Genomic DNA, 17,025 nt, shown 5'->3' with positions numbered 1-17,025 from the left:
TTTGGAACCCCTCCCTGAAGAAGGCATACTATCTCCCTCCTCCTTGTCGTCCTGCCAGCAGGTGAAGACTCTTTTGTTCCAAGAGGTTTTGGGAACTGATTGCTTCTAATGAAAGGGCTGGTGTGGTGCATTTTAATTGTTGTTATTTGTATGGTTTAAATAGATACATAAGGATAGTTCTAGTTCTATCACTATTTAATTGCTTTTTAACTATTGTTTTCCCCCCCTGTTTCTAGCACTTTTAAAAAATCTGTAAATTTTTATTATGTAAATTTTTATTATTATTATTTGCCTGCATTTGAACTAGGCTGCCTCCTAGCTTCATGATTTGTGGTCTGTGAGCACCAATTTTGCCAGAACATTTCCAGGATGGTCACCTAAAGGTGATTCTCAATCATTGCACAAGGCGACCAGGCAATAGGCTTACCGCAATGCACTGCCTCATAATGCACGACTGCTTCATTCTGCCAGGCCCGCCAAACTTCTTCATGTCCTTGCAGAAGTGACACTCGCCACACTCTGTGCGCAGGCAGGCCTCGCACTTGCGACATCGCGTCCTCCTCCGGCGTGCTCCTGCAGTTGTCCGATTCGCAGCGAGCTTCACGGCTGAGGCAGGGCCCAGTTTTCCTTTGGGTCTCCCGACAGCCCGGTTCTGGGAAGGGCAAGCAACAGCAATGTTTAAACAGCAACGTTCCAAGTATTTCCCATACCCTACTTCTCAGTCCTTACCTTATGAGCAAGGATAATCATATTCTAATCATTATCCCTAGTTTGCAGATACAGGGACAGAGGCTGCAAGGAACTGGCTTACTTAAGACCAGGCACCAGAACAAGGCATCCTTCAGAATTTTCTGGGGTCCTCAAACCCTGCCAAGGCCCACCAGTGCTGGCCATTTAAATTAAGATTTGGGTCAAGTTTTGGCCTGGAAATTGCTTTGGTTACCCTGCATGACTATCTTTATCGGGAGAGAAATTGGGAAGTGCCTCCCTCGGATTCTCCTTGATCTCTCAGCAGCTTCCAGAAACCCTCTGGAGTGGCTATCTGAGCTGGGGGTGGGTGGCACCGCTTTGTGGGGGCTGCACTCCTTCCTGGATGCCCACTCCCCAACAGTGGTGCTTGGGGAGAGTTGTTCAGGGGTCTCACAGGGGGCAATTTTACCCCTATGCTATTAACATCTACATGAAACCACTGAGTGGGGTCATCCAGCGTTTTAGGACACATTGTCAGCGGTATGTGGATGAAAAACAGCTCTGCTTCTCTCCTTTATGTCTGCACACGTATCAATGGATGTGCTAGACTGGGGCCTGGCACTGGTAATGGACTGGATGGGAGCCAATGAACTGAAGCTTAATTTAGGTAAGGCTGAGGCGCTCTTAGCGAGTGGTTCCCTAGCCAGGACGGGTGAAGTTCAGCTTGTTCAGAAGGGTGTTACACTTCCCCTGAAGGAGGTGCTCTGTTGCTTGGGGGTACTTCTGGGTCTATTACTGTCACACAAGGCACAAATGGCATCGGTGGCCCACAGCACCTTTCACCAGCTTAGACTGGTGGCCTAGTTGTCACCCTATCTTCTTATGTCTACTTTCTGGTACCCGCTAGGTTAGATTTCTACAACGTGCTCTACCTGGGACAGCCTTTGAAGACTGCTTGGAAACTGCAGCTAGTGCAGAATTCAGCAGCCAGATTGCTGACCGGAATAAGGCAGTATGAATTTACAACACTAAATTGGCATCACTGCACAGGCTACCAATTAATTTCCCAGCTCAACTCAAAGTGCTGGTTTTGACCTATAAAGTTTTATGCAGCTCAGGGACTCAATATTTCAGGGGCCACCTCTTCCCATATGAACCTTATCATACTGAGGCCCTTTCCCGCATGCCTTTCGAGGGAGGTACAGAGGGTGGCAGCAGCACAAAGACAGGCCTTCTCAGGGGTGGCTCCCTGTTTGTGAAAGGACTCCTGGCACCATCTTTGCTTAAGCACCAGACTATTTTTTGCTTGCCCAAGCCTTTAATTGGGAGAATAAAGCATCACTGTGGGGTGAGAGGACTTTTCAGTACTCATAGAATCTTTTAGTGAAGTGGGTAAAATTACGCTCACATCATGCAAACTATGCTTCGTGATTCTACACCTCTTTTATTTACTACATCCTTTATCCAACCTTTTCTCAAGGTTGCTCAGAGCAGCTTCCATGCCTCTCTGCCCGCTTTTATTGTCGCCACATCCCTGCAAGGTAGGTTAGGCCATGAGTCTAAGCACCCAGTGCCAGCCTGACACAAAAGTCACTAGACATCATATAGGCCAACAACTGACATTTAGAGACACCTATTTCCAGGAGGGAAAACCATGTGAAGTCTGGCTTAAGCTTTCGTGGAATCGAGTCTGCTTCATCAGATGCATAATCCTCAGTTAAAAGGGGGGGGGGTGTAGGAGCTAGGTAGCCAATTGTAGCATGGTCTGTGGCAACACAGCTACAGCTAAAGGCAGGCAACATTAAAACAGTGACCTTTCACAATGGCAGTAATTGGTGATGGCCCAAACATCTTACCATTGCTAGGTAAATTAACACCTGTAATGGAAGAGGAAACCATCATCTCTATCCAAACTGAATTTATTGGAAAATATAATTCAGCAATTTCACACTGGAATTTCCTTTTACAGCCATACTAAGCCAAGTTGATGTCCTGGTAGGTGACTGATTTTAAAGGCATCACAGTTACAACTGTTGGGAAGGGTTGCCTTTCTTACTGAGCTCCAAAAGAATTGTCAGGCCATATTTTTTAGCATTCTGTTGCTATTTAACTTCCAACATTCTTCCCAAATACCTGCCAGATGAGGATTATACTTGCTTCTGATGAACTGGACCCCAGGTTAAAGGTGTTAGAGGGCTCTTTATTATTTAGATCAGAACACACTTACTTGGAAGTAAGCGCCACTGAACACAGAGGGGCTTACTTCCGAGTAAACATGCACAGAATTGCACTTTTGGGTACATGACATAAAACAAGCCATTAAAGTAAAAGTTGTTACAAGTTTCATTTTACATTTTATTAAGTGAAAGAATGTTCCTCTTTCAGGGAAGCCCCAGGCAGTTATTTTAAAACTGCGACTCATCATTGTTACAGAAGCAAGGTAACTACCACAGACCATTAGTCAAGGCAACAAGGAGAATTGGAGCAGTGGCTCCCAGCAGGAAGGAAAAAAAGATAAATGTAAAACCTATGTTAACACAGCATAAGAGCAGCCTGTTCATACATTGCACAGTAGCTGACTATGACTGCTGCTGACTGTACATTGGGTAGGCAACTGCAGCAAGTAAGAAAGGCAGCAGCCATAGCTCAGTGGGAGAGGAGATGCTTTGCATGAGCTCAGTCTCCCAGGTAGGGCTGGGAGAGGCCCCCATCAGACACCCTGGACAGCACTGAATTAGCCAGACCAATGGTCTGACTCCACATTACACATAATGCAGATTTGCAAGCAAAGGTTTCCCCTCACTTTACTCTTTTAAATGTAGGTCTGAAAATGTCATGTGTGAATTAGAATTGTAGTGCTGGAAGAGACCCCCAGGGCCCTCTAGTCCAATCCCCTGCAATGCCTGAAGTGTCTGAAAGTGTCTATGTTGTACATGCGTGTGTGCGCATGCACGCACGCACGCACACACACAGCAGCCCCTGTGCTTCTTTCATATTTCTGAAGTAGGTCTACAATGGAGCAAAATAAACCCCCTATAACACATGCTCTGGGTTAGTTAATGATCAGTTCATTTTTCATCCCCACTCTCATGACCATCTGAAGCAACAACTTAGAATTTATTTCGCTATTAAAAAGAATTGTTTAAAAAGACGTTGCATTTTTGGGAGTTGTTCAAGAAGATCTATACAATTTCACAACACATTTGAAGCAGATGATGATTATATAGAACAAAGCAAAGTCTTCTAACCAGTTTATTAAGTGTGTCAAATCCATCCACTGCACAGAGGGCCTGATCTTCTATGTTGCTAAAAATTACACAACAGTAACACTCACTTCCAATTCCAGCTGTCAATCAGCACATAAACCCTGGCTACCTGACTGCGTACATTATTCACTTGAGACCTAGAACTTTGTGGTTACCAGTGACAGGGTCTGCAGGTGGCAGCTTCTCATCCCTGAAACTCCCTTCTCAACACTCAGTTGTCCGACACCCACCTTAATGGTGTTTAGTTGCAAAGCAGAAACCTTGTTAATTGCCAGGGCATTTGGTGGCTTTTTGTTGAAGCGACTAAATATATTATTTCTATTGCTATTTTACTTTGTTGCTCTTTTTTATTTTAGCACTGGTCTTATATCGATATGTGTGGTAAGCCACACTGAGAACTGTTGTTAATAGGTGTGGTAAATTACATAAATGCAGAGCAATTCAAAATTGTTCAAGGCCATACGCCATTAGTCTTCAATACGCAACAGCAGGTCCTGTGACAATTTAAAAGACGTTTATAGTGATGTGATAATTTCTGGGCCTGAGTACATGTTGCAGCAGGTTTATTTGGAAGCAAACTCCACTGTGTTCAGAGTGCCTTGTTCCTCAGAAAGTGTGCAGAGAAGTACAGACCATGCATAAGATCAGGCTGTGCAAGTAAATGGGCAGCAATCCTTGCCAGAGAGTAAAGTTTGCTGAAATCAGTGCAACTTGCTTATGCATAAATGTGAATAAGGCAGCAAGGTACACTGTGCTCAGCCCATGCATGTTTAATCATAAGCAAACCCAACTATGTTCAATGTGGCTTGTTCCTGGGCTCACACCCTTAATATGATGGACTCAGAAGCAGTAGGCTTGTAGCCTGCAAAACTTCATGCCACAAAAACATTTGTTAACTTTTAAGCGTCACGAGCTGCTGTTTGGTAAACTGGAGAGAGTGGAGCAAAGCCAGCACCTGGGACAGGATTAGTCCCAGAGCTGAATGGAAGCCCTATTATATGGAGCAGCTCAGATCCATTCACCCTCCCCATAGGCGCAGCTCATCCATATAAAACAGCACCTGGGGTCTACGTCCTCCCCCCCCCCCCACCTCAATCTGCAAACCTTTGGATTAGCAAAAGGCTGCATAAAATGTCAATTTCAAAGCTACACCAACAATGGGTGCCTGGGGTTAAATACACCTCTTTCTGACTTCCTCTCCTTTCTTTCAACAAGGGGGGCAAGATGATGAAGTTCCCGAGGAGCCCTTTCTTGGAGCACAAAAGCCTCTCTCCCCCCCCGCCCCCCCCCGTTTGCTTTATGCTGACACAAGGAGGGATGCTCCCCGCCCCCCGCCCCCTCCCCGTTTGGAGGCTTCCTTCCTGGCAAGGGGCGGGGGAGTGCAGGCAGGGCTTCTCTGGGACTACATTCTCCCCCCCCCCCGACGACGCCCTCCCCCGCCCCCCTGCATCTTCCACAGAGGGACACTCGGCCTTCTTGGAAAGCCCCTTCCCCCCCCTTCAAACTTTGCCTTGAGAGGCCGCCCCCGCCCCCGCCGCCGACCTGGTCGTGCTCGGGCTCCCGCTCCGAGTCGTAGTCGTCCTCGTCGGGGCTCACCGACATGGCCATCCTCCTCTCATGGCGGGCCCAGGCAGGAGGGGCGGGGGGCGGGCATGGCGGGGGGGGGGGAGCCGCCGCCACTCGGCTCGCCTCTCGCTCGCCACACGGAGGGAGGGAGGGAGGGAGGGAGGGAACTCATGCATATGCATGAGGCCGAACCAGGAAGGGGCGGGCCCCCGCAGGCCGGGCCAATGGCAAGCCGAGAAGGCCGGGGGGGAGCCTCGCCATTGGCTGCCAGGGAGAGGGGGAGCCTCGCATCTTATCTTGGGGTCAATAGGGACTTCATTTTAGGTGGACCCCCCCCCCCAAAAAAAAACCCTCATGAAGCTGCACTGTTCCTCCACCCCACGCTTCCTCCTTATCTTTCCTGGGTTTTTAAAGAATGTTTCACCTCTACTTGGTTTCCAGAACAATTGGAAGTAGCAGTATTTCATTTGATGAAAATAAATCTTTTTAAAAAAACTTTTCCTGGGCACATGGGTCTTTTGAGGGGGGGAAATCTAATAATAAGTTGGTAAGACTTCTGCTATGTAAGTGGGTGCAGCACACTAAGGTCAGAAAGGAATTACTTCAGAGTATTAGCTGTAAAGGTAAAGGGACCCCTGGCCATTAGGTCCAGTCGTGGCCGACTCTGGGGTTGTGGCGCTCATCTCGCTTTATTGGCAGAGGGAGCCGGCGTACAGCTTCTGGGTCATGTGGCCAGCATGACTAAGCCGCTTCTGGCGAACCAGAGCAGTGCACGGAAACGCCGTTTACCTTCCCGCTGGAGCGGTACCTATCTATCTACTTGCACTTTGTGCTTTCGAACTGCTAGGTTGGCAGGAGCAGGGACCAAGCAACGGGAGCTCACCCTGTCGCGGGGATTCGAACCACCGACCTTCTGATCAGCAAGTTCTAGGCTCTGTGGTTTAACCCACAGCGCCACCCGCATCCATATTAGCTTTATCTGTGCTTAAAAACAAAAACCAACAATACACTTACTTCAGAGTAACCCCCATCAAGCTTAGCCAGGCTTACTTTTCAGTCAACCAGCAGAATCATGGAATCACTGTAAATTTTGAAGGTACCCCAAGAGTTATCTAGCTCAACCCGCTCCAATGCAGGGATCTCAACATCATACAGGACAGATGGCCATCCAACCTCAGCTTAAAAACCTATAAGGAAGGAGATAAAAGGGCCAGTCTCTGCCCTGAGGGCCCTACAATCTACATTCACAGCACTTAAATATTTTAAGTTTCATAACCCCTGCAACTGATTTGTAAGGTAGGCCACCGTTAGCCCTGTATTGCAGCATATTTAGGCTAAGAAAACAGTAACTGATCAGAAGCCACTCAAGTATGTTTGTGTGACTGAGGTGAGAGTTGGCCTAACATTTTTCCGGCGCAAACTTCTCACACTTAACTGCTGTGCTCTGCATGCACTTTCCACTTAAGCTGGCCTTATTTTCCTGAAATTAAGCAAGCAGGCAGCCATGATCATGCAGAGTCTCCTCTGCTTAAACCTTTTGGTCGGCACCAATTCTCTTATGAGAGAGGAAGAAGTGGGAGCAAGCCCCTCTCTTTAATGAGCAAGGTGTATCCTGCCTCTTGAACAGATTTACTAATATCCTCAACAACACCTGCCCCCCCCAACAACTTCCTCCAGTTTTTACAATCCATGGCAGAAGGAATGGCTAGCTCTTCTCTGAGAAGCAATTCTTTGTGGCAGCTTACACATGGAGTGTGATCAGCGAGTGGGTAGAAACGGTTATGGGAAAACCAGACGAGGCACCCCAACATAAATTTCTTTGGCATGATTCTCCTTGAGAGTAGCCTACAAAACCCTTAAGCTGTACCCTTCCCACTTTCCAATTTGAAAATTATGGTTCCTCAGCATCTCCCTTGGCCCAAAATTATTCTGTCAGTTGCACTTAATTTTTAAATGATCTGTTTGTGTTGTACAAACCAACAGGATCACATGACTTCCTGTAAGAGTCTTGGGAACTGCAGTTTCTTAAGGGTGCTTAGAACTGTAGCTCTGTGAGCAGATTCTTTGGGGAAAGCCAAGTGTTTGAATGTATGGTGTGGATGTGATCCAGTCAGCTGAACTGATGAACTATGTAAAAAGTTGGCCTATATGCACCTAAATCAAAGCTTGGTTCAATGTCATTGGACCAAAGTTCAATGACATTGTTTTAAAAGCAAAATCCTCTCAAAATCAGTTGATTTAATAAGCTTTTAATAAGCTTATTAAATAAGCACCCCCTAAAAAATGTGGGGCCCATGTTCTCTCATCAGCGGGCCACTAACATAATATTGGAACAAATTTAGAAGGAACACAAACTAACTTCTAATAACCAGGAACCCCTTTAAGTATTCATTGCTGATATTGTCAAATGACTCTCACATCCCTGCTCCCTGACACTTCACCCAGCATCAACTCAGTATCAGAATGCCTGAACCTTCACCCACTAAGTTACATTTGTGATCCTTCACAACAGCAGGGATTTATGATAATATAATCTGAGCATTCCTGACCTTGACTAAATGTAGGTCTGAAGAGAGAAAAGGGTTTTCTGTCCCATTTAACTCAGCAATGCTAAAATGACTGGGTTATCACCTATTACTGCTGCTGTGGATTCTTACCTTGCATACATTTTAATTCTAACTGAATTGTCAGAGATTGTACTTTTTAAGTTTGATTGCCATTTAACGTCTACATTTTTCCCAGTACCAGCCAACTGAGCATTACACTTCAGACATTGGATGAACCAGTTTCCACTCCACAAAAGCTTGTGTCAAGTGAGATTTGTAGAGGCACCATAAGGTACTTTGTTGTTTTTGCTGCAACATGGCACCCTCTGGTTCCTTGAAGGATGGTCAGGGGTGCCGCGGGCAACACTGGCCTCTGTCCCTCTTTCCTTCCCTCCCTCCTCTGATGCCCTCTCACGTCTCTGCCTCCCAAACGCTTGTGTGGCTGTTTGTTGCAGCAGCCATGGCTACAAGTTCCCCAGGCAAATGGTGCCTCTGGGGCTGGCCAGGGGGTGTTTCCGAGGCCCCTGTGGGGCAGTTTGAGGCGGCACCTCTCTTTGGGGTGGGGGTGGGGGTGCGATGCAGCTCAGATACCAAAGATGGCAGCAGTGGATGCCCGGACTCCTAATGGGAGAGGAGGGGAGAGGAGGCGGAGGGAACACTCCACAAGGAGGGTGTTTGAAAAAGGGTGGGAGGCTGCCAGCTCTGCAGGCAAGGGGTGACATAACTGAGTTCCTGAGCCCCACAGGGGTGCCGCAGGAGTAGTAGGTCAAGGGAGCCATGGACTTTAAAAGGTTGAAAAGCTCTGTCCTAACCCCTTGGGAAAGTGCTCCTTAATAGACACAGTCGCCTCATGCCCTTTTGCTATAGAATGGTGATCTGGATACGATGCTACCTTGTGTGTTCTTCAACTACCAATAAATGCTGCAGCCTGGAAAGTGATGCCAGATAAAAACCAGCAGCGCTGCCCAACTACAAGGCTGGAGTGTTTACCCAGGTGAGTAACTACTTACTGGCCAGGCTCCTACCAAGAAGTGTCAAGGTTTGGGGAGAGAAAAAGGCATGGAAATGGCTATTTTGAGACAAGTTCTACTCCAAACACCCTACCTTTGCGTTTTTCTTAGGCCACGAAACCACTGGGACCCCAGAAATGGCAAGATTTTGGTCATCGTCTGCATGTTCCTTCAGGATGTTCTGTTTCAAAAAGAAAAGAGGCTAATTAAGGGATGTGAGCAAAACCTGGCACACAATGACTTGCCAAAGGGAAGAAAATCAGAAAAATGTAGTGAAAGGGTTAAATGTTATTTTCTGCTTTGCAGCTTGGAAATAAAGATGTGGAAGTGTCACCTCGCAATTCTCATTTTGTGGATGTGAGGTGGAGATCACTCAGGAAGCTTTCAGGAATGATACAACGAATGCCTTATTACAATCTAAGAAGCAGAGGGGGGTTAAATTGCTGAAACAGTCATTTTTAACCGGAGCAATTGTATGGCTCCTTACTTTTAACAAAGTATGCCTTTTCCTTTAGAACAGTCTTCCCCCCAAACTTCCAGATGTTTTGGGCTACAACTCCCATTAGACCAAACTAACACTCCGAAACTTCTGGCAGGCACCAAGCTGGGGAAGGTTGCTTTAAAACTGGTATTTTTCTCAAATGTAATAGTAATAGTAATAGTAATAGTAATAGTAATAATAATGATGATAATAATAATAATAATAATAATAATAATAATAATAATAATAATAATTTATTTATACCCCACCCTCCCCAGCCAAAACCAGGCTCAGGGCAGCTAACAACCAATAATAAAAACAAGTTGAATAAAAAACAATTTAAAATATTAAGATACAACATTAAAACATTAGGATGCAGCCTCTTCACAAGAGGAGAAAGGAAAAAGAAAGAGGGGGAGGGAATCAAACTGATTCTAAGCCAAAGGCCAGGTGGAACAACTCTGTCTTACAGGCCTGCGGAAAGAAATCAGATCCCGCAGGGCCCTGGTCTCAGGGCATTCCACCAGGCCGGAGCCAGTGTTGAAAAGGCCCTGGCTCTGGTTGAGGCTAATCTGACTTCCTTAGGGCCCGGGATCACTAGGCTGTTGCTATATATGGACCTTAAGGTCCACCATGGGGCATACCAGGAGAGGCGGTCCTGTAGGTACCTATTATCTGCACATAATACATGTGCAGATTCTCACTGACCAACCAAGTAATCAACTTCCGGTCCTGTGATTAAATCAACTTGAGATTTCTTTAAATTTCTTTATAATAAACCTGACTATAACAGGATTTTTACTTGTAAATTTCTTGTTGACGGAGACTATGGTTTATGAAAGTGTGCTCAGTCTCTAAGGTGCTGTGCCATAAGTCTTCATTGGTTTTGCGGCAAGAGATTAATATACAGCCACCCCTCTCGAATTTATTTTTTCAAATATATCTTTATAAATAATGTTCATTTTCCTAGCAGTAAGCACTATTAATGATGATCAGCAGACATGTAGAGGATTGTGCTGATAGGAGATCAGAAAAGAACGGAGACAGGGAAAGGGTTCTTGATATGAACACAAAAAGCACATTGTGAGAATTCCAACCCCACATCCTTCAATCTTCTTTACACTGCAGCAACCAACATTGATATTGTCTGGGGAAAATAGGACATGGGCAATTAAACAGATGAGAGACACTTTTTCATGCAGCAGAGCTCGTTTTCACAGACACAACCCACGTTTTCTAGCATTCAGCATAAGTGCCTGACATCAAGGCAAATAGAACTTACTCAACAAAGATTAACAAATTTGTTAAGGCATTAGCTTTAGCGGACAACAATCTGTCAGAAGCAAGAGTGGACTCTAGTCATCTATGATAGCTTACGCCTTAATAAATTGGTCAGTCTTTTAAGGCGCCACAAGACCCATTGTCATTTCTACTGCAACAGACTAACACACAGCTAGTAAAGGTAAAGGGACCCCTGACCATTAGGTCCAGTCGTGGCCAACTCTGGGACTGCGGCGCTCATCTCGCTTTATTGGCCAAGGGAGCCTGCGTACAGCTTCCAGGTCATGTGGCCAGCATGACTCAGCCGCTTCTGGCAAACCAGAGCAGCGCACAGAAACACCATTTACCTTCCCGCCGGAGCGGTACCTATTTATCTACTTGCACTTTGACGTGCTTTCGAACTGCTAGGTTGGCAGGAGCAGGGACCGAACAATGGGAGCTCACCCCGTCGCGGGGATTCAAACCGCCAACTTTCTGATCGGCAAGTCCTAGGCTCTGTGGTTTAGCCCACAGCGCCACCCTGAAAATTATTACAGCTGAATCAGCTTCATGCAGTGTCCACCTGCCCCTAATCACTAATCAAGTGAGAAAATCCCTTTGACAGGAAGCTGTTCGTTTTCCTGAGCAACAAAAAAACAAAACCTGTTTCCTACACGTATCATGAGTTTCTAAATCAAAGTTAAAAGTGTTTTAAGAGCAACTGGTAGTAGTGCCTCATTAAGTGTTTTCCTATTATACCCGGGGTGGGGGGATGTGACACAGTTCCATAAGAGAACTGCACCACACATGGCGCATGGTGCCTGCTTTGCCGTTTAAAATCTCCACGTACACAAACAGTTAACACATCTAAAGGACGCAGTTCCTTGTGCCCAACATAGAATCAAGCTAGGGGTTGTGTTGCAATTCACACCATCCTGTCTCAAACACTGCCGTTACTGATAGTCTGCAGGAAAGGTTAATAAAACTCCATCCTGGTGCCTCTTTTTCTCTATCCTACCCTTGCAAATCCCTCATCAAAACCCACATTTTCTGTAAAGTCCTTGTGGCAGGGACCTGTCTTCTTTTTGGTGCTCTGTAAAATGACACGCATAGTGATAGCAATATACAGATCCAGATTAGTTATTTAGCTAACTGAGGTGAGAGAAGGATACCTACCTCCAGTGCTTAAAGCTCATATGTGCAGGGATATTCTGATGGGTGGGAGCATTTGAAGAACCAACCCTGACCCACCTTGTGAGATCTGCAGTGGTACAGTTTCCAACAGTTCAAAACTAAGCAACATTGCCCAGGCCCCTCTCACCTGGATCATGTTCCAGACACTCCTAGGGCCAAGGATGGGAAGCTAGGGCCCTCCAGGTGGGGCTGGACTACAATTCCCAGGATCCCTAATGACAGCCCCCACCACCTGATGCTGGCTGAGTCCACCACCTCATCTCAAAACTCACTTCTTTGAAGTTTCTGGAATGACCTCTCCCAAAACCTAACAAAGCCTCTCGCATATCCTTACCCAATATGTAAATGAAACCCAATGACTACTGCTGCCCACATTTATTCTTTGTTCCCCTGACGTAACTCATTTTATCTTGTCTGATCACCTATGAGCAGGGCTATTTTTAGAGAGAACTCGCTGGAACTCACTTTCGGCGCCTCTCAATGGGTGCCATTGCCATTCTAAGAGAACAAGGGAGGCGTTCATGTGAGTTCATGTGAGTTCTGGCACCTATTTTTCTAGAAAAATAGCACTGCCTATGAGGAGTAAGAATTACCTTCAGGATACTAACCAAGCAAGAGAAGTATTTGGCAAATTGAAGAAGGGTCAATTCCCTCTCTCTTCACCCCCCTTCCTATTTTTCTTAAATTTATATCCCACCTTTCTTCTGCCATGAACCCAAGGCTGCATAAATGTGGCTCCCCAGTCGTCACTGTGATGTCACTTGGCAATGCAGAAGCAGACAGGCAACAAGCCAGTTCTGTGGGTTCTTAACTTTTGCAGACTAATTTTCAAGGCTGAGATATGCAGTTAAGAGCTCTCCCAGTACCCATAACTTCAACTCATGAAGATGAGACCTCGAAAAGCTAAACTCTTAGATACATATAGTATTTGCTGGGCTGTGTACCTGAAAAAAGAACCAAGTCGCGTCCAAAGCAGGTCTCCCACCCACAGCCAGAGGCTTTGAGGATTCCACTAAAGTGGAAAGGAATTCCATAGTGTTCTGTGTGTCTCCCCACCCCCTGCCCTCAGGGCACATACCCAGAGACTTCCCTTCTTTTTGTCATTCAGCTTCTTTTAATGTGCTTTACTCCTGGTTTTGTGTGCAAGAGCTGTTGAAGAAGCCAAAATAGTGGCAGCTTCTGAACCCCTACAAATGAAGTACTTTTTCTGTGAGAACATTAACAGAAGATGTTCCACTCCGCTTCACTCTTTCCCAGGTGGCTTCTGTCCATCACAGAGAGATGGACTAGAAAGAAGAGCAGCAGAAAACTGTTGAAGCTAAGGCTACATACAGGGAATTGTTGTTTCTGGATGTGAAGATCAGTAGGATCGGCCCTCACTGGGTTCTGAAATAGCCCTTCCTTTCTTGTTCTGAGAGACAAGCTATTCACTATTTACAAAGCTGAGCAGAGGAGATAATCCCAATCACCACATGACTACACCAAACACATTCTTCTTCCCTGTGGGTTTTCTATGTAAGGTATGTGAAGTGCACAGAAATCAGGGCCCATTCTCGAGATGGATTCCCAACTACAGGCTCCTGACATCACAGAGCTTACCATTTTTAGAAGCAAAACATCTACACACCTTCATATCCTCCAGCAGAGACTGCGGATCCTCGATGCCTTCAGGTATGCATTTCTTATTCTCCGGAAGGGATTCAAGTTTTTCAACAAGGGCTTTCAAACCCTTCAGTTCAAACTCTGTCAGGTGAGTCCATTTTGCTGAGACCTCTGTAGCTGGGGAGCCTGTGGGAGTTTTGGGATAGTCTGCCGGTGTAGATTTTACACTTTCTTCTGACTCATTGGACAAAGTCCTTTTGAGGAAGCGGGTGGCTGTAGATTTTTGCTTCCTCCCTGAAACCTCCTTCCCTTCTGAATGTATACTGTTGGGAGAAGACGATCCGTCCGCCAAGGCCTTGGGGATTTTTTCCAGACAGTCGTCCTTCTCTTCCCGGGTGTGGACATCACACGATTCGTCATCCATGTCTACCCAGGAATCCGATGAGAAGCTATCTAAGCTGCGTTTCCTTGTTGTATCTGAGACAGATGAGAAGAATTATTAACACCCTGAAGGTAGGACTCAGTTGCACAGAATGCTGGCCTTGGCAGCTCAAAGGCGATAGCCAAGGACAGTCCCTAGACCATCACTAGTATGGTTATTTATTTATTACATTTATATACCATCTTTTATCTTCCAAGGATCTCAAGGGGTGAACATGGTTCTCCTCCTTCCATTTCATCCCCACAACAACCTGTGAGGTAGCTTAGGCTAAGAGATGGTGACTGGCCCAAGGTCACCCAGTGAGCTTCATGGCTAAGTGGGGATTCAAATCCTGCTCTCCCAGGTCCTAGACCAACACTCTATAACTATTATGCCACACTGGCTCTTGACTAGGCTAGGCTATGTTTCTGTGCACTTGGCGGGGTTTTGGTTTTAATCTGGAGAACACTTAAGACAGCCTTTCACACACACCAGTGATGGTGCATGCAAGGTTGATGGTCACACTACACCACTTGGCTTCCACATATGATTGCTGACTGAAGGAAGAGACCTGCCATCCTGGAGGATGTCACTAGGTGGCAGTGGGCCCACAGTTCCTGAAGAGCAGGAAGCAGTAGAAAACAGGAATGAAATGACCTCATCCATTTACATCTCATCTGAGCACGGATAACTGTTCTCTGCAAATGGTGAATGAACCTTGCAGACCTGGTCTATACTTGCCTCTGCCAGGGACCATAGCTCAGTGGTGAAATACCAGCACTGTCTGAAGAAGATGCTTCAATCTATGCCATCTCCAGTTTAAAAGGATTAGTAGCCGGTAAAGTGCAAGTAGATAAATAGGTACCGCTCCGGCGGGAAGGTAAATGGCATTTCTGTGTGCTGCTCTGGTTCGCCAGAAGCGGCTTAGTCATGCTGGCCACATGACGCGGAAAGCTGTCTGTGGACAAACGCCAGCTCCCTCGGCCGCAACCCCAGAGTCGGCCACAACTGGACCTAATGGTCAGGGGTCCCTTTACCTTTAATGGTAGATATATCTGCTTTTATTACTGGAGAGGTGTTACCAGTCGACATGGGACAACTCTGGGCTAGGTGGACAAATTGGGCGTAAGACAGCTGCCTATGCTCCACAGCTAATTGCAAGCTCCACAGCTAATTGCAAGCCCACCCTACATGGCCAAGGAGGGCATTGAGCTTTCTCCCACAGACTACCACCGCTCACCCACCCAGAACTGCAGCCTCATTTGATCCCGTCTATGAAAAGATCTACCACGTAATTCTGCAAAGTGTATAAACTGGCTATATGTTATGCAAATTAAGCATGCAAAGTTGAACTAGCTACATAATTTGTTCCAAGTGCTGGAAAATGTGCTTCCTTTGTGCAGAATTTAGGTGTGTGCCCTGGGATGCCACCCTAACCCTCCTGCTCCCATGTGTCAAAGGCACCCAGTTAACCCTCATTTCTTTGGGAGGATTCAAAACCTGCAGAAACACAAAAGTATGCATATCTGAATGTGTTTTTTTCGCTTGCTCGCAGAAGACCTTGAGAAATATCATTTCCTGGGGGAACTTGGTATGCTGGTTAAAATGCCTGAGGTTCAAGCCGCACACTTGCTCCTTTAGGAAATGATAGAATAATTCAGTTCAATCTCCACAGTTCTTCACCATTATGATTTTCGACCTGTTTGTGCACAGAAGCAAAAAGGAAGGGTGCCGTTCCATCTCCCTGCCCGTTCACTCTGATTATTAACTGCAAAAGAATTCACTCACCAATTAACATTGATTCTTTCAGATACTCTTTGCTGAGGTGGGAGCGCTGGGTCACGCAAAACACGTATCTCTCCAGAACATACCAACACATCTCATAGTAGAAAGGGTAACGGAACTTGGCTTGCACCTGAAAGCAAAAAGGGAAAACATCGGTCAGTCTGGGAGACAGGGAAGTTTGCTGCTCCTCAAGCCTGTTATCATCTTATCGAGAGCACAAGCTGCCTTTGCAGGAGCGGGAGGAGAGGAAGAGAGGGCGGGAGCTGAGAGAGATGGATGCCTTCTGCATACACAATGAGCAGCCTGGCCTGCCTTCCGGGAGCTAGAGCTTCATTTTGTGGTTCACTAATTTTACACCTTCCTGGGAGGGGAGAGGGGTGAGAGGAAGGGGGATGAAAGGGGAGGGTGGAATCCTCACCATGGATACTTTCCCACCCCCAAAACACACACACACACACACACACACACACACACACACACAAATATATAACTTTAATTTGATATATTACTCTTCCCATTTCTAAGCATAGAAATGGTGGTACACATATTAGTCTCCAGAGGATTCAAGTTGAGAATGTGTATGTTGCTAGATGACCCAGGAGTTACCTCCCATTTTTGCACAGCCACATGCACACACTGCCAACAGAATGAGAACTGAAGTACATGTTGGAAGGCGCCTCTTCACACAACACATCATTAATAGACGGAATTTGCCCCAACAGGTTGTGGTGGCGTCCACTGGCTTTGAAAGACAACTAGGAAATTTCATGGAAGAGCATGGAGAAGTCTATTAATTATTATCAGCCACGGCAGCGAGGCAGAACATCCAGCTTCAGTGTCAGGCACTGGGGGCAAGTAAGTGGGGATGACTGTATTTATGTGTGGGCTTTTCCGGAGGCATTTGGCTAGCCATTGTGGGAAACAAGATGCCCCTTTGATCTGACCCAGGAAGACTCCCGTTATATCAAATGCAGGGATGCCGTCAAAAGTGGATCCCTTGGGGTGCTGAGTTTTTTTCCTTCTGTACCGCATAGTACCGCTCATGTTGTGACATCATTCATTTTCCCTCTCTCACACTCACTCACACAGCAGAGAAGGGTGCTGGGCAGAGGTGACTCATTTCAGAGGAAAAAAAGGAAAGGACCTCAGATTCTGGGGAAGAGTGAAGCTTTGGCAGCGCCCCACCCTCTGTGTTCCTAAATAT

General features: G+C 46.3%; 1 protein-coding gene and 1 long non-coding RNA gene across 6 annotated transcripts in view; one reads left to right on the top strand and one right to left on the bottom strand.

Annotated features, from left to right (window-relative positions):
• LOC307205073 overlaps nt 1-17,025 on the top strand; it is a 448,154-nt gene that overhangs the window by 158,804 nt on the left and 272,325 nt on the right. The window lies entirely within an intron of this gene.
• Nucleotides 1-17,025, bottom strand: part of KDM2B (lysine demethylase 2B) — an 89,753-nt gene that overhangs the window by 17,304 nt on the left and 55,424 nt on the right. For all 5 annotated transcript variants that reach the window (XM_079956430.1, XM_079956429.1, XM_079956432.1 and 2 more), the window contains 4 exons: nt 15,825-15,951; nt 13,641-14,092; nt 9,173-9,259; nt 428-652 (listed from right to left, as the gene is read on the bottom strand). In XM_079956430.1, coding sequence (XP_079812556.1) covers nt 428-652; nt 9,173-9,259; nt 13,641-14,092; nt 15,825-15,951 — 891 coding nt within the window. The remainder of the gene's footprint in view (nt 1-427; nt 653-9,172; nt 9,260-13,640; nt 14,093-15,824; nt 15,952-17,025) is intronic.

The sequence above is a fragment of the Podarcis cretensis genome (genome assembly GCF_951804945.1).
Source record: "Podarcis cretensis genome assembly, chromosome: 16".
In the NCBI taxonomy this organism is placed as follows: Eukaryota; Metazoa; Chordata; class Lepidosauria; order Squamata; family Lacertidae; genus Podarcis; species Podarcis cretensis.
Note: the sequence above shows the minus strand (reverse complement) of the source record. Positions and strands in the feature narration are given on the sequence as shown.